This window comes from Fundulus heteroclitus, chromosome 13 (genome assembly GCF_011125445.2).
Source record: "Fundulus heteroclitus isolate FHET01 chromosome 13, MU-UCD_Fhet_4.1, whole genome shotgun sequence".
NCBI classification, from domain to species: Eukaryota; Metazoa; Chordata; class Actinopteri; order Cyprinodontiformes; family Fundulidae; genus Fundulus; species Fundulus heteroclitus.
This window is the reverse complement of record NC_046373.1, coordinates 22371890-22396896: the sequence shown is the minus strand read 5'-3', so window position 1 is coordinate 22396896 and position 25007 is coordinate 22371890. Positions and strand designations below refer to the sequence as shown.

At 39.0% G+C, this 25007-nt stretch overlaps 3 protein-coding genes across 3 annotated transcripts; all 3 read left to right on the top strand.

The window, feature by feature from the left end:
- The first annotated feature begins 7331 nt into the window (after positions 1-7331).
- LOC105924539 (zinc finger protein 260) lies at positions 7332-12139 on the top strand. The gene is made up of 2 exons (XM_021315320.2): positions 7332-7665; positions 9768-12139. The coding sequence occupies exons 1-2, from the start codon at positions 7497-7499 to the stop codon at positions 11633-11635; spliced, it is 2037 nt and encodes a 678-aa protein (XP_021170995.2). The 5' UTR covers positions 7332-7496; the 3' UTR covers positions 11636-12139.
- A 534-nt stretch (positions 12140-12673) lies between these two features.
- On the top strand, positions 12674-17058 carry LOC110368224 (gastrula zinc finger protein XlCGF57.1). The gene is made up of 2 exons (XM_036145423.1): positions 12674-12940; positions 15039-17058. The coding sequence occupies exons 1-2, from the start codon at positions 12772-12774 to the stop codon at positions 16841-16843; spliced, it is 1974 nt and encodes a 657-aa protein (XP_036001316.1). The 5' UTR covers positions 12674-12771; the 3' UTR covers positions 16844-17058.
- A 1096-nt stretch (positions 17059-18154) lies between these two features.
- Positions 18155-24659, top strand: LOC118565236 (oocyte zinc finger protein XlCOF6-like). The gene is made up of 2 exons (XM_036145417.1): positions 18155-18431; positions 21628-24659. Exons 1-2 carry the CDS (start codon positions 18266-18268, stop codon positions 23577-23579), a joined length of 2118 nt encoding a protein of 705 aa, XP_036001310.1. The 5' UTR covers positions 18155-18265; the 3' UTR covers positions 23580-24659.
- Positions 24660-25007: the final 348 nt, after the last annotated feature.

Below are 25007 nucleotides of genomic sequence, written 5' to 3'. Positions count from 1 at the left end.
ACTAAAAGTATTGCATTTATATTTTTGTTGTGTATGTATATGATTTTGATTGGTAAATTATCAGACAGCATGGGATTAATATCCACTGTTATGCTGATGACACTCAGATACATCCATCCATCCATCCATCCATCCATCCATCCATCCATCCATCTTCTTCAGCTTATCAGGGGTCGGGTCACGGGGGCAGCAGCTTCAGTAGGGAGGCCCAGACGTCCCTCTCCCCAGCCACTTGGGCCAGCTCCTCCGGGGGAATCCCAAGGCGTTCCCAGGCCAGCTGGGAGACATAGTCCCTCCAGCGTGTCCTGGGTCTTCCCCTGGGTCTCCTCCCAGTGGGACGTGCCCGGAATACCACACCAGGGAGGCGTCCGGTAGGCATCCTAACCAGATGCCTGAGCCACCTCAACTGGCTCCTCTCGACGTGGAGGAGCAGCGGCTCTACTCTGAGTCCTCCCCGGATGACTGAGCTCCTCACCCTATCTCTAAGGGAGAGCCCAGACACACTATGGAGAAAATTCATTTCGGCCGCTTGTATCCGGGATCTTGTTCTTTCGGTCACGACCCAAAGCTCGTGACCATAGATGAGGTTAGGAACGTAGATCGACCGGTAAATGGAGTGCTTCGCCTTTTGGCTCAGCTCTCTCTTCACCACAACGGATCGGTACAGCGCCCGCTTCACAGCAGACGCCGCACCAATCCGCCTGTCGATCTCCTGCTCCATCTTCCCCTCATTCGTGAACAAGACCCCAAGATACTTGAAGTCCTCCACTAGGGGCAGCACATCCTCCCCAACCTGGAGAAGGCACTCTACCCTTTTCCGGTTCAAGACCTTGGTCTCGGATTTGGAGGCACTGATTTTCATCCCGGCCGCTTCGCACTCGGCTGCGAACCTCTCTAGTGAGAGCTGTAGATCACGCCCTGATAAAGCCAATAGGAACACGTCATCCGCGAATAGCAGAGACGCAATCCTAAGGCCACCAAAACGGATCCCCTCAACACCTTGGCTGCGCCTAGAAATTCGGTCCATAAAAGTTATAAACAGAATCGGTGACAAAGGGCAACCTTGGCGGAGTCCAACTCTCACCGGAAACGAGTCCGACTTACTGCCGGCAATACGGACCAGACTCTGACACCGGTCGTACAGAGACCTGACAGCCCTTATTAACACTAGAATTACCAGAGAAGGGTCATTTAACATCTCTACCTTTGGAGCCCAGAGACGGGTCGACTGACCTGAAGGATTTTAATTAGCATCCTATAAGCAGTTGTGAACCGGTGCTTTTGTTGTGTAAATAAGGCCATTACTGGTGCACAAAAGGAAGGGGGAAGCTTAACTCCCTACTAACTGCCAGGTACAGCTGTGAGCAATGACCAGAAGTATTTGTGTCTAAGTCAAGAGGACTGAAATTCCAGCATGAGAAATATACAAACGTATAAGAGGCAATGGCAATTTGGACAATTTGGTATTCGTACTACTTGAACTGTTTTGCATTTTGTTAAATTATGATTACAAACATCAGTGTATTTCATTGGTATTTTATGACATTTACTCGTACAAATTAGTGCATAATCGTAATGTGAATAGAAAAGTCTCTGTGGTTTAAAAAGTGGTTTTCAAAGGCAAATCTGAAAAAGTGTGGACTGCATTTGTATTCAGGGCCTGATATTCCTAGATTAAAAAAAATGCTTAATTACTAAATTCTAGTCAACACAAAACTTACTGTTCGATTGAAACAATAAGCTTGTTATTGTTCGATTGAAATCGGAAAGAGAGGGGCCTAATTAGACATGACCAGGACATGGTCATCAGCCTAAACTGAAAGGGTATCACTCAGACAAACATCTCCTTCTTTAAAATAATTTTCAGAACTACCTTGTTTGTGATGGAAGCTCAGAGTAGGCTTATTTTTCTACCCTGACTCCCAAGCAGCTAGTTGATTTATAATATAACATACATACATAATAAACCATACACGATGGTTTTAGAGATTTTGTATCCCAAAAATGCTGCACTTTGCTAATAACAAACAATTGTTTATTATTATAGTATTTAGTTTTATCCACACTGCAGGGTAATAGTTGTAAAGTGATAGTGTTGGTTGTTTTTATTCTTTGGGGGATGCTATATTCACTAGATACAGGGAAACTGGTCAGAGTAAAAAAAGGGGACCTTGTTAAATGCAGTGCAATTATAATCTAATGAAATAAAAGTTGTTTTCTTGGGTGTTCTGATGTATGAAATCAGCAAACAGCTCCTTAATTTTCAAGGAAAACTTGTAAGGAAAACACGGGTTGCCTACAGTAAAATGTGTCTTTTTTTTATTATTATTATTTAACCCCATCCAATGATAGCCCTGCAGTAACTTTGAACGCCAACCCGTGTTGCTAATTTGGTTAGTTTTCTACTGTAGAGCTGCCTCCATCATAGATTGCACCCACCCCCAACATGGACTATTCACACGTACCTTCTGGCCTGACAGTACAGAAGTGTGGAATGCTTTTGTGAGTTCGGCTCTCCTCCCCCCCTGCTGATTCCTCAGGCAATGGCCCTATTTACAATTGAACAAGGGATGCTAATTTGAGCCACCAGAGTCGTCAGTTTGGACTCAGGGTCTTTTGACCCTCTTTTGGGACTTCAGGGGAGAGGTCGAAAACCCTGGTAATGCTAGTGTTAAAGGGCCCGGGACTCCATACTCCCAGAGTACCCCCCACAGGATCCCTCGAGGGACACGGTCGAATGCCTTCTCCAGAGCCACAAAACACATGTAGACTGTTTGGGAAAACTCCCATGCCCCCTCCAGGATCCTGCTGAGGGTGTAGAGCTGATCCAGTGTTCCACGGCCAGGACGAAAACCACACTGCTCTTCCTGAATCCGAGATTCGACTATCCGACGGACCCTCCTTTCCAGAATTTATAACGGGTGGCAGTAGAGGGCGGGGACCTTGGCGTTCTGATCCTCGGCTGCAGAAGCTGGCTCTTGGGACGTGGAATATCACCTCTCTGGTGGGGAAGGAGCCGGAGCTTGTGCGCGAGGTTGAGAGGTTCCGACTAGAGATAGTCGGACTCACCTCGACACACCGCTCTGGCTCTGGAACCAGTCTCCCTGAGAGGGGCTGGGCATTCTTCCACTCTGGAGTTGCCCCTGGCGAGAGGCGCGGAGCTGGGGTGGGCATACTTGTTGCCCCCCATCTCGGTGCCTGCACGTTGGGGTTCACCCCGGTGAATGAGAGGGTGGCCTCCCTCCACATACATGTGGGGGGACAGGTTCTGACTGTTGTTTGTGCTTATGCACCAAACAGCAGTTCAGATAACCCACCCTTTTTGGAGTCCTTGGAAGGGGTACTGGAGAGTGCCCCTCCTGGGGACTCCCTCGTTTTGCTGGGGGACTTCAACGCTCACATGGGCAATGACAGTGAGACCTGGAGTGGCGTGGTTGGGAGGAATGGCCCACCTGATCTGAACTCGAGTGGTGTTCTGTTGTTGGACTTCTGTGCTCGTCACGGATTGTCCATCACGAACATCATATTCAAGCATAAGGGTGTCCACATGTGCCTTGGCACCAGGACACCCTAGGCCGTAGTTCAATGGTCGACTTTGTTGTCGTTTCATCTGATCTGCGGCTGTATGTCTTGGACACTCGGGTGAAGAGAGGGGCGGAGCTCTCCACCGACCACTACCTGGTGGTGAGTTGGCTCCGATGGTGGGGGAGGAAGCCGGTCCCACCGGGCGGGCCCAAACGTACTGTGATAGTTTGCTGGGAACGTCTGGCAGAGTCCCCTGTGAGACGGAGCTTTAACTCCCACCTCCGGAAGAGCTTTGAACACGTCCCGAGGGAGGCGGGGGGCATTGTGTCGGAGTGGACCATGTTCCGCGCCTCTATTGTTGAGGCAGCTAGTCTGAGCTGTGGCCGCAAGATTGTCGGTGCATGTCGCGGTGGCAACCCTCGAACCCGCTGGTGGACACCAGCGGTGAGGGAAGCCGTCAAGCTGAATAAGGAGTCCTACCGGGCTTTATTGGCCTGTGGGACTCTGGAAGCAGCTGATGTGTACCGGCAGTCGAAGCTGTGGGCGGCTCGGCTGGTCGCCGGGGCAAAAACCCGGCCGTGGGAAGAGTTCGGAGAGGCCACACTCAGATTAGATCTTGATGAATCTAATCAATTACTTTGACTACAGGCATGTCTTGATGAAATCAAAACCTGGATGACCTTAAACTCCCTGCTTTTAAATTCTGACGAGACAGAAGTTATCATCTTTGGACCAAAGTCCTTAAAAAATATACTTCTTAATCAATCACTTAATCTTGATGGGATTAAATTGGCTTTTGGAAATAAAGGAAAAAAAACCTTGGTGTTTTTGACCAAGACATGTAATTTAAATCCCATATTAAACAGGTTTCCAGGGTTTCTTTTTTTCACCTCCGGAATATCGCTGTACTGGTGATCTTTTAACAGCAAACACTGCACACATATGGAATAAATGAGTGGCAACTTCTCTTCAAGTTCAAGAATTTATTAACAGAAATAAAATGAACATCCAGAGAATATCACTATAAAATGCTGTTTGTCTGAATTAACACTATATTTCAATCAACAAATCCTCTCTTCTAGGCTAATGAAACTTAACTAAAACTACTAAGCAAAATGAAGATATAAAAGAAGCTAAGGAATGAAAAAAATCACAAAGCAGGTTTCGGCAAAGATGGATTCTTTACTCTGGCGTCTATGCAGAAGATGGACTGCAGATTTAGCTTCAATCCAGCCGGCAGTTCTCCAAACTCAGTCGATGATGAGGATGATGAGAGTTCCTCCCCTATGCTGTGCAGTAGCGGGAAATGAAGGCGATTGTCTGTGGGCAGCAAGCAAACGGCACCCTGCTGAGGTGGGAAGTTCCTTGGTGCATGTAAAAGTCTCAAAATTCTTTGGTTACAACTCAGTCTGATTTTTCCTTATGGCTTGATGACACAGCACATATCTTTGCATTATTCTAACCAATTTCTCAGATATATCACATTTAAATTACAATAAACTTAAAATAGCGATTGCATTGGACACTCAGAGGTGGTCTAGTCTCAAGATGTCATTGAAAGGCAGAATTGCGATACTAAAGATGAATGTACTTGGCTGACTGAATTTCTTGTTCTGTATGATCCATAGCTGCACCACCTAACTACTTAGATGAACTAAAGTCTTTGACTAATAAATTCTTATGGAATGATAAAATAACGTTTATTCGCTTATCCACATTACGACTACCAAAACATTCTGGAGGCTTGGCAGCACCTGACTTTAAATTATACTACTGGTTCTTTCAAATAAAACATTTGACAGTTTGGTGCAATGAAAACATTGTTACCCCCTGGCAACACATAGAGGAAGAACTGATAAAACCGCATAGGCTAATAGACATACAATTTTGCGGGTTGAAACCTAGATCTGTATGTAGAAAATTTGGGCCAATTGTTGGCAACTCCTTGAAAATTTGGTTTTATGTCCAGAAACATATGGGATTTAATGTAAAGCTTTGTGACCGCTCTCCTGTTTAGTATAACCACAATTTATTGCAGTATTCTGGTTCTTAGACAGATGGGCTTCTGGAGGAATTCATACTCTCCAGGATCTGTATGACAGAAGTGGTTTGATTTCACTCCAAAACCTTGAAGAACGTTATTCTCTACCTGGGTTTCCTTGGTTTCTGTATCTCCAGTTGAGATCTGCAATCCATGCCCATGGAGTCCCATGATAGTCAAATGAGGAGTAACTCTGTTTTGCCTCAGTGAAAGGGCTTCACTTCACTCTACTGTCGGATTGCAGCTGCTGTTGTAATGCTTGAGCCCTGGCGCCTTCTGGTGTAAAGGTATTGACTGCAGAATGTCGGACTGCATTGAATATCAGTACAGGGGATGTCCTTCAACCCTCCGTGGTGCACCCTTCATATTCAATATGGCTTCACATCCCTGAAAATATTTTCAAAAGATGTGATGGTTTGACTTTCTATCGAAATGTGATTTTGTTGTCTTTTAAAATATCTGAGTTCCATAAACCAGTTTTGAGTTAGTGGAAGATGATTTAGCCACAACTTTACCCCTTGTTGTGCCACCGTGTGGAGTAATAGAGTAATTGTAATAAACAAAAAGTCAACATTCAACCAGCTTGGGTTTGATCATGGTATTCTCTTTGTACATGACATTTTAAAAACAAACTTTGCAGTTTTACAGTTGCAAGAATTTAAAAGCAAATTTACAGAAGCGTTTTACAAATTTAACATTCAATGAAAATATGTAAAGAAATATGTAAAGATTTCCATCCGGCTTTGATACAACTGATAAAAAATACAACTGTTTATTTCTAATGTCCGAATTATACTTCCAAAGCTGTTGATCAGAGCTTAGAAAATTACAGATAAAATGTGATAAGAAATATTGAAATTCATTTTTAAGAGACTTATTCATCATGATAATAACAATAAAAGGGGCAAATGTGAAATATTCAACAATCACTGAAAATCTTTGAAATGGCCAATTGCACCCAAAATAACAGAAACCAATTTCAAATTCTTAATAGCTAAATCTAAATTATCCATTGGTGAAGACAAGGGATAGATTTGATTTTGAACGTGATCCCTAGCAATTTTGTCATGAAAATCTAGACCACACATTTATTCTGCAATGGCTCAATAAGTAGGAAATCCTGGTCAGATGTCCACAGCTGGTTGAGTAAACAATTTGTGAAATCGGACGACTTATTATTATTATTATTATTTTTATATAAATCTAGATCCGCAAAGAAAATGTTGCTTTATTATTATTATTATTATTATTATTATTATTATTATTATTATTATTATTATTATTATTATTATTATTATCATCATCATACATATGGGCACATACCATATTCATAAAAACAAAATGGAAAAAACAACCTCAAATTTAAAAACATTTTTTAAATAACTGTCAAATATTTTTTTCCCCATGAGATTTATAGAATATGCCCTAATCAGATCATTAACATTATTTGTGATGCTGCAAAAAGATTAAAAATAAAATAAAAAGTTTTGAACCTGTAAATTATTATTTATAATTGTTTTGCTTTAAAAAAATGTTTAGTTATATTTGACTTTTTGTTAATTTTACATAATAATAGTGGTTTGCGTTGTTTGTATTGTCTCTACAAGAAACTGCGATTATTGAAGTATTATTGAACTTAAAAATGTTTTGATTGGAGTCTATTTGACTCAATGTAGACAGAGCTGATAAACGAGCACTAAATAGATTCAGTTCGTTTTGAAAATTTTAGATTGTAATTTCATTTCTGATCAATCCTCCAAACTAGGTGGCGCCAATAAGCGGTATGCCAACTGTCCAGCGAAGAAGAAGAAGAAGAGGGAAAAAAAAAAACAGTGGATAAAAATGGGTTGCTAACAGCTTTACCCTTTTCTGCTTAGAATCCTCCTGGAGACAAAAATTTGGGCTAAATATATATCAGATTACAGGAAACATGTCTTCCGTCCAGCCGCAGAAGGAGTTTATCAACCAGCAGAGGACTCCTGTTGAAGAAACCTTAACAGAGTTTAGAGAAATCATCGTCAAGGCCGAGGAAGAGAGCGATGATCAGAGCAGACAGCTGGATTTCACTCGGACACCCCAGATAATCTTACACCGAATAGGTATGAAACACCAGCAGTGTTGACGTTTTATCATTTAAATAATTTTTCGATGCAGTTTAAAGTGTTAGTTTCTGGAGAATTTAATAATGGATAGCAATTGTTGACCAATCAACACGTTGCTCAATGTGTTAAAACAAAGGAAGGTAGATCGCACACTTAATGTTGTAAACATTACATTTTATGTAGACCATCTACGTTAAATTAAGAGCGGATGCAAAGATCTGAGTCACTGTTTTCCGTGTAATCTCACTCTTTAAATCAGATATGACTGGAAGTGCGGCCCGGAGGCCATTTGTGGCTAATTTTGTGTGGCCACCTAACTTCATTTCAAGAAAGTTTTGGTCCACCAGCCCAGATGGCTGATGCAAATGGAAACTTTTTATTTTTATTATGATGAAAGTATTACAGACAAGTTAAGATCTTACAACTGAACATGTTGGGCACAACACACTGTATTAATCGTTTAATAACCACACTTTCTACTTTCTCTTTAATTTCATAGTAAAAGGGACCATCTGACGACTTTGACTCAATGTAAACTCTTGTGCATTAAAACTGATAATTTCAATTAATTTATTAAAATGAAGTAGAGAAACACTGACCCAAATCCTGTTCTGATATTGAGACAAAAAATAATTAAGTTTTTAATCATGTCAAACATAATTTGCAAACTGTGACCATTTTTTAAGAAATCAAACGCGCAAAACCAGTTTTTAACTTTGTTTGTATTTACAGTTTTTTAACATCCATTTCCTTCAGAAAATCTAACTAATTTGTTAAATTAAAATGATCATAATTTGTGGAGGATCTTAAAGAAATCACAACAAAATTTTAAGTTATTTCTTATTGTTTTTATAAATTTTTTGGTTCTCGAGTACTTTTGACTTGACAATTTTTTACCCACGTGCCGATAAGTTTGGACGCCTGCTTTTGGTGATCTTTGTGCACACGCCGGATTTCACTGCAGTTCGGTAAAGTTCAAATGAATATTCAGAGGTTGGTAATGGAAATGGAAAATAGGAGCAGGGAATGGGATAACCCCAAGTAAAAAGCAATCCAGTTAATACAGTTGGAGAAGTCAGGACTCCAAACAAAAAACAAAAAGACAAAGGGTTAAGATTCCAATATGTATGACATATTGTAATATGTATAACGATAACAGCCAGGAAAGGAGTTGCTTCGTTCATAGCACCTCTTATAAACGTATCTTGTAAGATAAACATGTTTTATCAGAGCTTAATGTTGTTGATGTGAGCTAACATATTGGATCTGACAATCGGCCTTAAAAAATTCATCCGCCTTTTCAAGGAGGAAGTCTGAGTATAGCGGCCATTTAATGTTTGTTACTAGTCTCACAACCGGCAACCGTTTCTATGTGTTTATGATGTTTTTATGTTTTCATGATGTGAAGCACTTTTAACTACATTGCTGCTGAAATTTGTTATACAAATAAACTTTTACTTGACTAAAAAAACCTAATTTTAGTACTTAGCACTTTGGATAAAGGAAAAAAAAGATACTTAAAATAATGTACTGTAATGGCCTACGATTAATCAATAAATTTGAATGAAAAGTAGAATGCTACTTTTCAAACTCAGTTTTTCAGGTAATGTGATTTTTTTTTTCATTAGTGATTTACTCATTTAGACTGAGAACATCCTTCAGCTACAGCCAGAATTCTATAAAACAATTAGTCAGTTTGTCACAAATTGATCTCAAGTTATTTAGTAACATCTTTGAACCGAGAGATATTATGTACCGTTCCACAGTGTTCCAGAACATCTTTAAGAAACTCAAAGACCCAGTTTGTAGAGAGCACTTGTGCCCTACAACCTACCATATATGGCCATTTCCCCTCTACTGCACAATTTCTTTCTTCATTTCGCTCTGTGCCTTCAACTCTGTCTACACCGTAACCCTGTCATCTCCTAAAGAACCCGAGTTCCTGGGCTTGGCTCTTGCTTGTCACATTTTTGCAGCTTTAATAAGCAGTTCAGTTTAAATATTAAATTATTTTCCTTTACAGTTTTTAAGATGATTATGAGTACCCTTTTTTGAAATTGTATTTTGACACAGACTTTATTTTCTGTTTCCCTTTCCAGACTTCCCACCGCTTCATGTTGGGAAGGACGGGTCTCTAGTCGAAGAGCTTCTCTTTAAACAGGGGAACACCTCTAGTTTGGACCAGAACAAACCAGAACCGCTGATGTTAAAAGAAGAGTGGAAGAAGGAGCTGGAACATCAGGAGATAAAACAGGAGCAGCAGGACACAGCTTATCACGAGATGAAAGAAGAGCAGGAGGAGCTAGAATACCATGAGATAAAAATAGAGCAGGAGGAGCTGGAACATCAGCTAATAAAAGAAGAGCAGGAGGAGCTGGAACATTATTTGATAAAAGAAGAGCCTGACAGTCAAGATAAGGAGCAAGTTGTGGTGAAGTTGGAGACTGATACTTTGATGGTGACTCCTACAAGTGATGAAAGATACCACACAGAATTAAACAGAACGCTAATTATCTCTCAGGACTTTTTTCAGGCTGAGAACCAGGATCATGAAGGAAACAGTCCTAAATATTCTGGATCAAACAGAGATGAAGAGCTGAATAGAAATGAGAGCTGCTGGACATCTGGACAGCATGATGGCTGTAATGATAGTACAAAACAAAACGGTCTCCAAAAAACTCAGAATAAACATTTGTATTCTTGTATAATTTGTGATAAAACATTTACTGAAAACAGTTTACTAACTAAACACTTCAAAATTCACACAGACGAGAGGCTTTATTCATGTGAGATTTGTGGAAAGATGTCTGGGCGAAAAAGCCATTTAACTGTTCACATGAGAACTCACACAGGTGAGAAGCCTTTCTTGTGTAATATTTGTGGAAAAGCTTTCAGTCAAAAAGGTCATTTGAATTGTCACATAAGAACGCACACAGGAGAGAGACCTTTTAAGTGCAAAATTTGTGGTAAAAGGTTCATTGGAAAAAGCATATTAACCGAACACATGAGCGTTCACACAGGTGAAAGGCCGTTTTTCTGCAAGGTTTGTGGAAAAAGTTTTCGTCTAAAAGGTGCTTTGCGTTGTCACATGATAACCCACACAGGGGAGAAGCGTTTCACCTGTGAGGTTTGTTTACAAACGTTTAGTCGAAACGGCCGTTTAACTCTTCACATGAGAAGTCACACAGGTGAAAAGCCTTTCTCGTGCAAAATTTGTGGAGATGGTTTCTGCGAAAAACAAATTTTAACTGATCACTTGAAAACGCACACTGGTGTGAGGCCTTTCACTTGTAAGGTTTGTGGGAAAAGTTTTAGTCGAAAAGGTGGTTTAGCTGTTCACATGACAATTCACACAGGTGAGAAGCCTTTCTCGTGCACAATTTGTGGAAAAGGTTATTATAAAAAAGCTTTGTTCAATGTTCACATGAGAATCCACACGGGTGAGAGGCCTTTTTTGTGCACAATTTGTGGAAAAACGTACATTCAAAAAGGTCATTTAACAGGTCACATGAAAACGCACACAGACGAAAGGCCGTACTCATGCACATTGTGTGGAAAAAGCTTCCATTACAAGATTAGTTTAACTGAACATGTAAACATTCACAAAGGTGACAGGCCTTACTCTTGCAAGCTATGTGAAAAACGCTTCCGTGAAAAATGTCATTTGACCGTTCACATGAGAACTCACACAGGTGAGAAGCCTTTTCCATGCAAGATTTGTGAAAAACGATTCTGTAAGAAGTTTAATTTAACTCTTCACATGAGAACTCACACAGGCGAGAAGCCTTTTTTATGCAAGATTTGTGACAAACGTTTCAGTAAAAAAGGTCAATTAACTGTTCATATGAGAATTCACACAGGTGAGAAGCCCTTTTCGTGCAAGATTTGTAAAAAATGTTTCAGTAAAAAGTGTAATTTAACCCTTCACATGAGAATTCACTCGGGTGAGAAGCTTGTCTCATGCTAGTTATGTGAAAAGATATATGTATTGTTTTTTTTTTTAACCCTTCACAAGATAATTTACAGGGATGCACAGTGGCTCAGTGCAACATACTCTTCCACTATAGCTAATGTACCTGGAATCTTCTATAGCATTTGTCCTGCATTTAACTCTTGGCTTGGGGTCTTTCTGCATGGATGTTTTCTCTGTGTATTAGACATAAACATTTTAAATCAGGATGTTTTGCTTTCAATTTTCTAGAAGGAGTTCACAAAGCTATTACAAATACATACGTTTTACATGGAATAAAAAAAATATTTTCTTTGAAAGACATTTCCCCCAATCATTTGCTTAAATGCATTCCATTATCTGTTGTATTCCAGATGGACAAAGAACATGCAAGCTCTGAGTGATCTTATTGTGCCTGTTGTCTTGGAATCTTAGCAGCTCATTTGTAAATGTAAACAAAGACAATGTGTCTTCTCATATTGTTTAATGTTTGAACTGTAAACAATAAAGAATAATAAATTGTTATGGCACCAATGTTTAGTCTATATTGAATGTATATTTATGTATGTGTGTGTGTAACTTTTCACTTACACTTTTTCTTCTATCATCGATACACATCTATCGGTCAATATATATTGTTGTTGAATTATGGTCTATATATATATATATATATATATATATATTTATATATATATATTTATATATATATATATATATATATATATATATATATATATATATATATATATATATATATATATATATATATATATATATATATATATATATATATATATAAAAACCAGGAGAAGAAGAAGAAGAAAAAGTAAGAAATGGGATGAGATGAGGTGGTTAGAGAGGAGTCTAACCTGAGACCGTTAGATTTCGCACTAACAATGTTTTTAAATAACCCGCACAGGAAGAAGGAGACGGAGAGAGAGTTTGCCGACGAACATCAGTCAGTTTTGGCTTATTTTGAAATTTTTAGATGTAATATCATTTCTGACCAACACTCCGAACTAGGTGGCGCCAGTAAGCTGGACCCCACACGCCGGCGAAGAAGAAGACCGAGTAGCTAACTGTTTACCCTTTTCTGGCTGGAATAATCGGGGAGTACAGCATTTAGGCTAAATAATTAGGAGTTTACAGGAAGAATGTATTCACCTGAGCCTCAGAGACAGGTTACCGATCAGCAGGAGACTGCTGCTGAAGAAGCATTTACAAAGTTTAAAGAAATCATGGTTAAGGCCGAGGAAGAGAGCGATGATCAGAGCAGACAGATGGACCTAACTCCGACAGCCCAGATAATCTCACACCGGATAGGTATGACATACCAGCAGTATTAACGTTTTATTAATTAAATAATATTACGGTGCTGTTTAAATGCTAGTTTCGGAAGTTTTTATAACTGATACCGATCAACACATTTGTGCTTAGACAAAGAAATGTTGACTGCCAACTTGATGTTATTAAAACTACTTTTCATGCAGAAAAAGTTGAGCATCTAAATTAAAATAAAAATTGACACAAAGACCTGAGTCAGATGGGCTTCAGTGTTGTGTCGTTTAATAAATGATTTGTTCAAAAATAACGACACAGTCGAGTGAATGAACTGAACCTAATCACTTGATTTACTGATTCGTTCATTTCTCAGTTCAGTTGAGGAGGAGGTCTGGGCTCAACAACACCCAAGTACATTCTTGTCAAGTATGTTCTTGGGAAGTACATCAGAACTTACATATGGGAGTACAATGACTGCAAATGGAACTTATACTTTGTCACATCACAGCAATTTAATAATAATAAGTCCTTTATTGTTCGGTAAAGGTAAAATTCAGGTGTGACAGTGGCAAACCCAGGGACAGTTACACACAATTATTAGGAATGAGAAGAAAAAGAGAAGACAAAGGGCAAACCGGTCTAGTCTAAAGTTAGTTCTGAAGAAACAACCAGAGTAGAAGATAAGCGTAAATACCAGTGTAAATATTGAACAAAGGAAAAACTATTTGACAGTGGAAAAAATCGACAACCTATGTACATGACACACAATAATAGAATATGCAGTATTTACATAATGTACGATGATACAATATGCAATATACATAACAGTCTAGCAGCAGCCCAAGCTGAAGCTTGCTACATACGCCGAGATAACAGAGACATCTGCAAACTCTGATGAAGCCCCGCCCACTGTGGCTACGTCACAACCTTGTTTGAATGTGGTTTATTCAACATTACCTCATTTTAGGAAACAGACATGTTGGTGGTCGTCTCACTGTGTTTCACGTGTTTGTCGAGCGACTGCAAGGACGTGGACAGAGCCGGGACCTTCTTCCCACTCTTCTTTGTGCCGACCCGACGTTTGGCTTTCGCAAATTTATCCCAAAGATATCCCCATCTCTTCCGACAGACCACCTCTTCTGTTTCCAATGTTTGCTCTACCTCTTTCCAGGAGTTGTTTGCCATTTGTGTCTCTTTATAACAGTTTGAAGATGTGTTACATAAACTCTCATACATCCTCACCACCTCAGCAAACCCTTCCTCAAAACTTTTCATCCGATACCAAAATAAAAATAGTTTAGCACGGGTGGTGAGGACAGCGTTTACAAGATCTGGATGCGGCTTATGCTGCACAAGTCCAGAAAAGGGTGAGACACATTGCCACTGATCACACCCACCCAGCCAATGCACTGTTTGACCCACTTCCATCAGGTAGATGCTTCAGAAGCATTAAATCCAACTAATAGACTCAACAGCTTCTTTCCAAAAGCTATAAGAGCTGTCAACCCCTGCTGAGAAGTTTGTGGACTGTAACATGTTACATTCACACTTCTGGTAATACCTATTTGCATACTCTAATTTCTCAGGGAATGTCTGATTGCGCAGTTCTGTAAATAAAGGCGGGCATGACTGCATCATTAAGGGGGCGTTAGGTGATTAATTCATCAACCTTTTAGTAATTCATATCGTTAGCAAAGGGACTAATATCTGACTTTTTGGACTCTGATACGAATCTTATCAGACCCTAAAGACTATTTTTGCATGCTGTAAGCTTCCCGTTTTTTCATCCATGGTAACACATGGTGACAATAAAGGTTCTTGATCCTTAAATAAAACAATAAAACAGTTATAGTTTGCTTTGAACTCTACATGTGATTCACTTTGGATAACAGCATCTGCTAAATGTATAAACCTAAACATGATGCTCAAAAACATATATTTCTCTAATTATTTGTAGGTAGAAATTATTATTTTAAGTGTAGTTTTAATCAATTAAATTGGAGCTGTAAGCAAGACACCGCCACACTTTGCTAAGGTATAGCTTCCTCCATACTCCATGTGAGCTATTTGAGATGATTATAGGACGTTTTTTCTCAAACTGTATTTTGACACAGACTTTTGATTTTGTTTATCTGTCCAGACTTCCCTCCTCTTCATGTTGTGAAGGATGAGTTTTTTGTCGAAGAGCTTCTCTTTAACCAAGAGAGTACCTCTTGTTCAAGCCATGAGGAACCTGAACCGCTGACCATAAAAGAAGAGTGGAAGAAGGAGCTGGAACACCAGGAGACAAAACAAGAGCAGGAAGAGCTAGCATATCGGGAAAAGAAAGAAGAGCAGGAGGAGCTGAAACATCAGCTGATAAAAGAAGAACAGCACAGTCACGATAAAGAGCAAGTTGTGGTGAAGTTGGAGACCAATAGCTTCACAGTGATTCCTAAAAGTGATGAAAAATACCACAAAGAATTAAACAGAAAGCTACTTATGTCTCAGGCCTCTTTTGGGGCTGAGAACCAGGATCACAAAGGAAACGATCCTTCGCGATCAAATGATCATGAAGAATCAAACGAAGATAAAGAGCCGAAGAGAAATAAGAGCTTTTGGAAATCTAGACATCATGATGACAATGCTGATAGCAAAAAACAAAATGGGATGAAAAAAACTCAGAATAAAAACGTGTATTCTTGTATCATTTGTGAGAAAGATTTTACTGAAAACAGCCTATTGACTAGACACTTGAAAATTCACACAGCTAAGAAGCGTTTTTCATGTGATATTTGTGGAAAGATTTTCAGTCAAAAAATTCATTTAACTGCTCACATCAGGACCCACACAGGTGAAAAGCCTTTCTCATGCAAGATTTGTGGACGAGCTTTCAGTCAAAAAAGTTTATTAACCGAACACATGAGCATTCACACTGGAGAGAGGCCTTTTTTCTGCAAGGTTTGTGGAAAAAGTTTTCGTCTGAAACGGCTTTTATCTCATCACACGATAACCCATACAGGTGAGAAGCCTTTCACTTGTGAAATTTGTTTAAAAGGTTTTAGTCAAAAAAGCCGTTTTACCCTTCATATGAGAAGTCACACAGATGAAAAGCCTTTCTCATGCAATATTTGTGAAGAAAGTTTCTGTGAAAAAAACATTTTAACTGATCACATGAAGACGCACACCGGTGAGATGCGTTTTACTTGTAAGCTTTGTGGTAATAGCTTTGGTCGAAAAAGTTGTTTAGCTTATCACATGACAATTCACACAGGTGAGAAGCCATTCTCGTGCACGATTTGTGGAAAAAGTTATTGTAAAAAAGGTTTGCTTAATGTTCACATGAGAATTCACACAGGCGACAGGCCTTTTTCGTGCACGATTTGTGGAAAGACTTTCATTCAAAAATGCAATTTAAATGCTCACATGAAAACTCACACGGGTCAGAAGCCTTTCTTGTGCACACTGTGTGGAAAAGGTTTCAGTAAGAAAAGTGAGTTACCGATTCACATGAGAATTCACACAGGTGAGAGGCCTTTTTCTTGCACAATTTGTGGAAAAACTTACGTTCAAAGTGGTACTTTAACTATTCACATGAGAACTCACACGGGTGAAAGGCCTTACTTGTGCACATTGTGTGGAAAAAGCTTCCAGTACAAGATTAGTTTAACTGGACATTTAAAAACTCACAAAGGTGACAGGCCTTACTCTTGCAAGTCTTGTGAAAAACGTTTCCGTGAAAAATGTCATTTGACTGTTCACATGAGAACTCACACAGGTGAGAAGCCTTTCTCGTGCAAGTTTTGTGAGAAACGTTTCTGTAAAAAAGATCAATTAACTGTTCACGTGAGAATTCACACAGGTGAGAAGCCTTTCTCGTGCAAGATTTGTGAAAAATGTTTCAGTAAAAAGTGTAATTTAACCCTTCACATGAGAATTCACACAAGTGAGACGCTTGCCTCGTGATAGTTAAAAAAAATGGACTGTTGGTTTAATGGCTCTCTAAAAATTGTCCTTATTTGTGAGTGTGTGTGTGTGTGTTTCTCTGTGTTGCCCTGTAACAGATGGATGAACTGTCGACAGTGTACCCCGCCTCAAACCCAATCACTGCTGAATATAGGCACCAGCTCTCTGCAACTCGTGCACAGATTAGCGGATATAGACATTGGTGGGGGGAATGATAAATGAAAGGCGTCTTTTTGTGTTCAACTTGGGGTTGCTGTGAAGGCAGATAAAGGCAGAAGGCACATAAAAGAAAACTGTACATATGAGGATTTTGAGATGTTAGAAAGGCTATTTGTTGTATGACCAAATAAGTTATAATAGTAAAGCAAGCTAGAAAGGCGCCTGGCCTGCTTAATGCTAAAGTCTGTAACTCTAGAGTAAAGCTAACCTTTCAACTTTAAATGGATGAATTTAAAGTGTAAAGTTTGGTACCAAATAATTTTCTTGCAGGGATGTTCTTGATTCCACAGAAGCTCTAAGATAACTTTGGCTCACTGTTGTCTTTAAAGGAGTTTATAATTTACATCTTTCTTAATATTCTCTTTTCTGCTGCAGCTGTTAATTTTTTTGTAATAGATTTCAATCTTTTTATGATGAATGAACCCAAAATAGATCTGGGTGACTTGATAACTTAAAATGTCTTAGGACGTTTTGATGTCAGTTTTGGAGAAGTGGATTTCTTTATTACAAATGCATACATGTTTAGATTAAATGCAAAGATCTTTTTGAAATATACATGTTGTGTTTCATTAGAAGGAAATATGATTTCTCTCATGACTTGCTTAAATGCATTGCATTATATGTTGTATACATATAATGGATCCAAAGATTATGCTAGCTCCAAGTCTTCTTACTTTATCTGTTGTCTTGGAGTCAGAGCAGCTCTCTATTCCTCTATGTTCATATATCTAGACAATGATAATATATCATGTCATATGTGATATTTGTTTAATGTTTGAATTGTGTGCAGTGCAGAATAATAAATCTTTATTGCCATCAATCGCTAAGGTTTATGCTGTCAATTGAATGCATGTGTACATTCATATATATATATATATATATATATATATATATATATATATATATATATATATATATATATATATATATATATATATATATATATATATATATATATATATATATATACGTATATATATTTAGCCGATGTGTTTGCTTGTATGTATATATAAACTATCGAAACTAGGTGGCAGTAACCCGCTACTACACCGGACGCCGCCCGACGGCGAAGAAGAAGAAGAACAACAACAACAAGCAGAAGAAGAAGAAGAAGACTAAGTCGCTAACTGTTTTATCCTTCTCTGTTTGGAATCATCGGGGAGAACAGCATTTGGGCTAAATATTTTAGAGTTTACAGGAAGAATGTCCTCATCACAGCTTCAGAGAGAGTTTACCGATCAGCAGGAGACTCGTGCTGAGGAATTAACAGAGTTTAAAGAAATCATCGTTAAGGCCGAGGAGGAGAGCGATGATCAGAGCCGACAGATGGACTTAACTCGGACAGCCCAGATAATCTCACACCGGATAGGTACGACACAACAACTAGCATGAAACAAATAAATGTCGAACGCAGTTTCTATTTAAATAATGGAGACCAATTTCCACAACAATTGTAATTGTATTAAAACTGTTTTAATGAAGAAAAGCTGAAGCATCGATGTGAAATTTAGAGCAGATTAAAAGATCTGGGTCGCTTTTTTGGTTCCATTAGTTCTAAAAACAATGAGATTAATGTAAAGCTACACTACGGGATAGTTTTATTTAACTTTCATGCTCAATTTTGAGTGATGGAGACTATATTTGGAAAATAATAATTCGGGGGACCAGGGGAATGTTATGATAAATGCCAAGATATAGTTGTTAATATACTAATACATAAAAGTCAGGTAGCTAACTTTATACTGTTACATTGCAATGTTTAATGTGGTTTCTTTTTCAGCCAATAGATAGCAAAAAAAAAAAAAAAAAAAAAACATATGAATTGTACCTCCTGTAAAATACTTTTGTACTGCTACACACACACACACACACACACGTTTATTCACATTTATATGGAAGAAAGTTATTTTAAATGGTGCCATTGCTATGAAAATGCTAAAATCTCTTTTTACACATGAAATCATACCTGATCTCATGTCACTGTTGTCAAACCTTGAAAAGAAGATCCGGTGTCTTTTATCTGGTGGTCTGACACCAGATTGGTATTTTTAAGCATTTGTATTTTGGAGACGTAAGTTTCATACATGAGAATCTTATCTGTCCATCTTTACCTGTCCCCTTCCATGTTCCTTCTCAGCCGTCGACCCAAGCGGGCTGCTTGAATTGCAGGGTACTGATCTGTGAATCTCTCCTGCATTAGGTAAAGAGAATTCTAGCAGATTCTCACATTAATTAGTGAGGGTCTGGACAGCTCTGATTAAAACAACAACATCACTTTTAAGTCAATCTTTGGCAAATGCATTCATTTTTGGGAACAAACAATAAGTTGTCAAATATTGTAGTACCACTTCCCAGAACTTATAACCATGATTAATGTCACAAATAAAGTCAATACAGTTATGGTGTATACAATACACTTTTGATAAATAAAGTGAACTTTGAGCTTCTTATGTAGAAGTTGGTGCTTTTCCTGGAGGACCACTTTTGCCATCAAGCACCTCTTCATCCAAATAACAATGATTTGGACCTCAGACACCCACAAACTCTCTGGATATAGGGAATACCGACATTGTGCTGCTAAGTGTGTGGGCAAAGCAACAAGGTTTCATAAATTTCAGCCGCTTAATGGTCTCTTCCATATAGAAAGTGACTACTACAGTTTTGTCAGAAATGCCAAATTCTGAGAGAACGTCACTGATTTCTTCAGCCACAACACAACCGGACTGATCTCTGTACACTGCTTTTGTTTTAAGCACTTTTTGCTGCATATTGCCCTTCACTATACAGTGTGCTGTGATGGTAAGGTAATGGTGCTTAGTGATGGTACTCCTGCCATCACTAGTAAGTGCAACAGAGCAGACTACACTGAGCTTTGTAATTACATTGGGCTTCTTGACCTCATATAAAATTTATTTGCTAAGCAGTCCTTGGTAGGTGGTGCGTATTTAGGGCTGATTATTTTCACCATGTCTCTGCCAACAAATAAAATAACATATAATGTAACTGTCACTGTAAAGTTAGCTCAGGGTGAAATATTAAGTCGCTTAGCTCTAGCTTTGTTATTGCTTAACTAACCTAAATGTTGGTGATTCCACCTCTGTTAATGGATGCAGCCTTTCACAATATATGCTGTAACCTTTCTGTGACACTCCTCAATTTATTTCGCCGACATCCTTCCTTTGGATGCTATGCTAAATGGCGTAGCACGTTGGAGAGTTTTTTTAACTGGCTGGCTAACGTTACCAACTGCAGGTTATTTGTCTAATAAACAAATGCATGGTTATTCCATGTTATTGCGTTACTCCAATGCAAGTCCCCTGCGTTACTGTTTTAACTCAAGTATAACTTGTTAGTTGCCTTGATTGAAGTAATTTATTGGTTTACTTACCTGACTCTGATGGCAGTGTGGTGCGAGGTTTAGGTTCGGAGTCGAGGGGAGGGCAGCACATCAAAAACAGGGCACTATGTTTCTTGTATACCATGAGTCCAGAGGTGTTTTGCCATATTTGTAATTCACCCTCCTTTGCACTGAGCCAACTGGTCATTGATTTTAGTATTTTAGTAAAGTATAACCCCCAGTCAGTTGAGGGAGATGACTGTTTACACTGAACCTGGTTCTGCTGGAGGTTTTTCCTTCCCGTTAAAGAGGAGTTTTCTCTCCATTGTTGCTTCATGCATGCTCAGTATGAGGGATTGCTGCAAAGCCATCAACAATGCAGACAACTGTCCCCGTGGCTCTACGCTCTCTCAGGAGGAGTGAATGCTGCTTGGAGAGACTTGATGCAATCTGCTGTTTCCTAAGATAGGAAACTTATTGACCAATTTGTATACTCTGATTGAATTTGACTTTGGAAAGTGCCTTGTATCAGGAAGGGCCCTAAATAAATAAAATTGAAAAAATTTTATTAATTTTTTTTAACTATTGATTGTTGCGCTCAGACTTCCTGCGGACTCTTCTTCGTTGGTATTAAGCGGCTTCCATTTCCGTTTGGAGGTGTAGGTATCACATCGAGCCTCCATAAGTGTGGCTGGCTAGTATCCAGAGAAAACAAGCATTCTCATATGGCACATATTTGCTCTGATTACTTAATTAGTGGTAGCAATGTTTGCTCACCTTCACTTCTTCTGATTCTCAGAATATTAATGAGAACTTCTCTTTACTGATTTATCACCTTTGTTTTTACACCCTTTGACCATTGTTATTGATATTGTTGGGTTAAAGGGTGTAAAACAGTGGTGGTTTTCTTCAATCAATGAAGTGGAAAGCTGCTTCTGGGTTCATTGTACTACCTCAGTGGCTGAGAAGCGGAAAAGTATCCGGATGTGATGTCATGTGAAACCTATCTATACACTGTCAGTGGTACAGAAGCGGCAGAGGAGTGTGTCAAACTACAACTCTGCTTCCTGGTCTGGACCCTTGATTGTCACAGTTTTTCCAGAGTGAACAAATTTAGTTTAGTTTAAACATTACTACATTTTCTTTCACAGTTTTTTCAGATCACTATAAGATACCTGTTCTCAAACTGTATTTTGACACAGACGTTTGTTTCTGTTTCCCTTTGCAGACTTTCCCCCGCTTCATGTTGTGAAGGACGATGGGTTCCTAGTCGAACCGCTTCTCTTTAACCAAGAGAGCACCTCTAGTTTGGACCAGGAGGAACCAGAACTGCTTAGGATAAAAGAAGAGTGGAAGACGGAGGAGTTGGAACATCGGCTGACAAAAGAAGAGCTGGAAAAGCTAGCATGTGATGAGATAAAAGAAGAGCAAGAGGAGCTAGCATATCGCGAGATAAAAGTAGAGCAAGAGGAGCTAGCATATTATGAGATAAAGGAAGAGCAGGTGGAGGAAGAACATCAGCTGATAAAAGAAGAGCAGGATAGTCAAGACAAAGAGCAAGTTGTGGTGAAGTTGGAGACTGATACCTTCACAGCAACTCCTATAAGTGATGAAAAGTACTTCACAGAATTAAACAGAAATCTACTTATGTCTCAGGACTCTTTTGAGGCTGAGAACCAGGATCTCGCAGGAAACAATCCTATATATTCAGGACCAAACGCAGAAGAAGAGCTGAACAGAATTAAAAGCAGTTTGAAATCTAGACAGCATGATGACAACGCTGTTGGCACAGAACAAAATTGGCTCCAAATAACTCAGGATAAAGATTTTTACTGTACAAGTTCTGGGAAGGATTTTACTGAAAACAGCTCATTTACTAACCACTTGGCAATGTGTACAGATGAGAGGTCTTTTTCATGTGAGATTTGCGGAAAGAGTTACAGTCGAAAAAGCCATTTCATTGTTCACGTGAGAACCCACACCGGTGAGAAGCCTTTTTCGTGCACGATTTGTGAAAAATCTTTCAGTCGAAAGGGTCATTTAACCCGTCACATAACTACTCACACGGGTGAGAGGCCTTTTTTGTGCAAGGTTTGTGGAAAAAGTTTCCGTCTAAAAGAGCATTTATGTCATCACATGATAACCCACATAGGAGAGAAATGTTTCACCTGTGAGATTTGTTTAAAAACCTTTATTCAAAAAGGCCGTTTAGCTCTTCACATGAAAAGCCACACAGGTGAAAAGCCTTTCCTATGCAACGTTTGTGGAGAAAGTTTCTACGGGAAAAACATGTTAAGTGATCACATGAAGACGCACATTGGTGAGAGGCCTTTCACCTGCAAGATTTGTGGGAAATGTTTTAGTCGAAAAGGTTTAGCTATTCACATGAGAAGTCACACAGGTGAGAAGCCTTTCTCATGTTCGATTTGCGGAAAAGGTTATGGTAAAAAAAACCTTCTTAATGTTCACATGAGAATTCACACAGGTGAAAGGCCTTTCTCGTGCACGATTTGTGGAAAACGTTACGGTAAAAAAGGCATTCTTAACGTGCACTTGAGAACTCACACTGGTGAGAGGCCTTTTTCGTGCATGATTTGTGGAAAAACGTACATTAAAAAAGTTCATTTAACTGCTCACACGAGAAGTCACACAGGTGAGAAGCCGTACTCGTGCACATTGTGTGGAAAAAGTTTCCAGTACAAGATTAGTTTAACCGGACACGTAAATACCCACAAAGGTGAGAGGCCTTTTTTGTGCATGATTTGTGGAAAAACGTACATTCAAAAAGCTCATTTAACTGCTCACATGAGAACTCACACTGGGGAAAGGCCGTACTCGTGCACATTGTGTGGAAAAAGTTTTCAGTACAAGATTAGTTTAATCGGACATGTAAATACCCACAAAGGTGAGAGGCCTTTCTCCTGCAAGTTTTGTGAAAAGCGTTTCCGTGAAAAATGCCATTTAACTAATCACATAACAATTCACACTGGTGAGAAGCCTTTCCCGTGTAAGGTTTGCGAAAAACGCTTTCGTAAAAAGTTTAGTTTAACTGTTCACATGAGAACTCACACAGGCGAGAAGCCTTTTTCATGCAAGATCTGTGAAAAATGTTTCCCTAAAAAGTCTAGTTTAAATATTCACTTGAGAACTCACACAAGGGAGAAGTCTGTTACGTCCTAGTTGTGTGGAAAACATTTTGATATATATGTTTTTAAATCGTTCATATGATGATTCACACTGCTGCAAAGGGTTGCCCTGTTGCCTTGCAGAAAGAAGGTCCTGGGTTTGACTGCTAGCCTGGGCTCTTTCTGCATGGCGTTTGCTTGTTCTCTCTGCTGTGAAAACGAGAACTTAGCACATGGGAAGTCACACCGCTAAGGTACCAAAAAGCAGAAATACTGAGGATTTCCACAGGTTAGAAGCTTTAAGAGTTGTATGACCAGATAAGTTAAAATAGTTTAGCAAGCTTGAAGGGCGCCTAGCTTGTTTAATACTAAAACCTGCAGCTCTTAATACAAAAAGACAAAAAACATTTTGAACTTTTAATGGATAATTTTCAAGTGTAGGTTTTATGTACCCATTAATTTTATGTGGCGATGTTCTTGTTTCCACAGAAACTGACATAATTCTGGCTCTCTGTTGCCTTTTAAAGGAGTTTAAATTTATGTAAAGGAGGAAATACACGAGACGCATTACAGCGGGTAAGCACAGCAAAGCAGCTTACGCATGTCCTACGCTTAGGTTAGCTTTTCATTTTAATCAATCAATTTACACTAGAAGCATGATAGTTGACTTCCGAAAGTATCCCAAGATAATACTCGGGTCTCAGTTTGGCTACAAGGTGGCAGTCACCTTTTTGTTGATGCTGCGGAATATATGTATGTATGTGACTTTATAATTTAAGAGTTTTTTATAATTTGTATATTTAGATTACACCTTTGAAGGAGCACAGTTCATAAAGCTATTACAAGTGGAGAATGTTTAAATCAAATGTACACATCTTTATGATATATACTTGTAATGTTTTTTGGAAGGCCATGTAACATTTACACATTTACACCCAACACTTAACAGAATCACATTTGCTCAATTCAGATGGACATAAAGAAAATGCAGACTCCAAGTCGTCTTACTGTGACTGCTGTCTTGGAGTACCAGCACCTCTCTGTTCCTGTCATATATGAAGAAGAGGACAAAAAAACTTCATGTAATATGTTCGAATTGTGTGCAGTGCAGAATAATAAAGTTGGATTACAAATGTTTGGTCTGTCCATTGAGAATATATTTTTGTAGATGTAATCTGATGTGTGTGTGTGTGTGTGTGTGTGTGTATATATATATATATACACACATATTATATATATATGTATAGATTTTATTTTTAGAGAGAGATATATATATATATATCTATAGAGAGAGAGAGATCTCTCTAGAGAGTTTCTCTCTCTCTAGATCTCTCTAGATCTCTAGATCTCTCTAGATCTCTCTCTATATCTATCTCTCTATCTCTCTCTCTCTCTCTCTTCTTTATTTTTATCTCTATCTCTCATTATACTATCAGCTAATCTCTATCTCTCTCTCTTCTCACTCTCTTTATCTCTTTTCCTC

Coding starts and splice junctions, on each gene's coding strand:
- LOC105924539 (XM_021315320.2), top strand. CDS start 7,497: ATGTCTTCCGTCCAGCCGCAGAAGGAGTTTATCAACCAGCAGAGGACT. Junction 7,666..9,767: donor GATAATCTTACACCGAATAG/GTATGAAACACC, acceptor TTCCCTTTCCAG/ACTTCCCACCGCTTCATGTT.
- LOC110368224 (XM_036145423.1), top strand. CDS start 12,772: ATGTATTCACCTGAGCCTCAGAGACAGGTTACCGATCAGCAGGAGACT. Junction 12,941..15,038: donor GATAATCTCACACCGGATAG/GTATGACATACC, acceptor TTATCTGTCCAG/ACTTCCCTCCTCTTCATGTT.
- LOC118565236 (XM_036145417.1), top strand. CDS start 18,266: ATGTCCTCATCACAGCTTCAGAGAGAGTTTACCGATCAGCAGGAGACT. Junction 18,432..21,627: donor GATAATCTCACACCGGATAG/GTACGACACAAC, acceptor TTCCCTTTGCAG/ACTTTCCCCCGCTTCATGTT.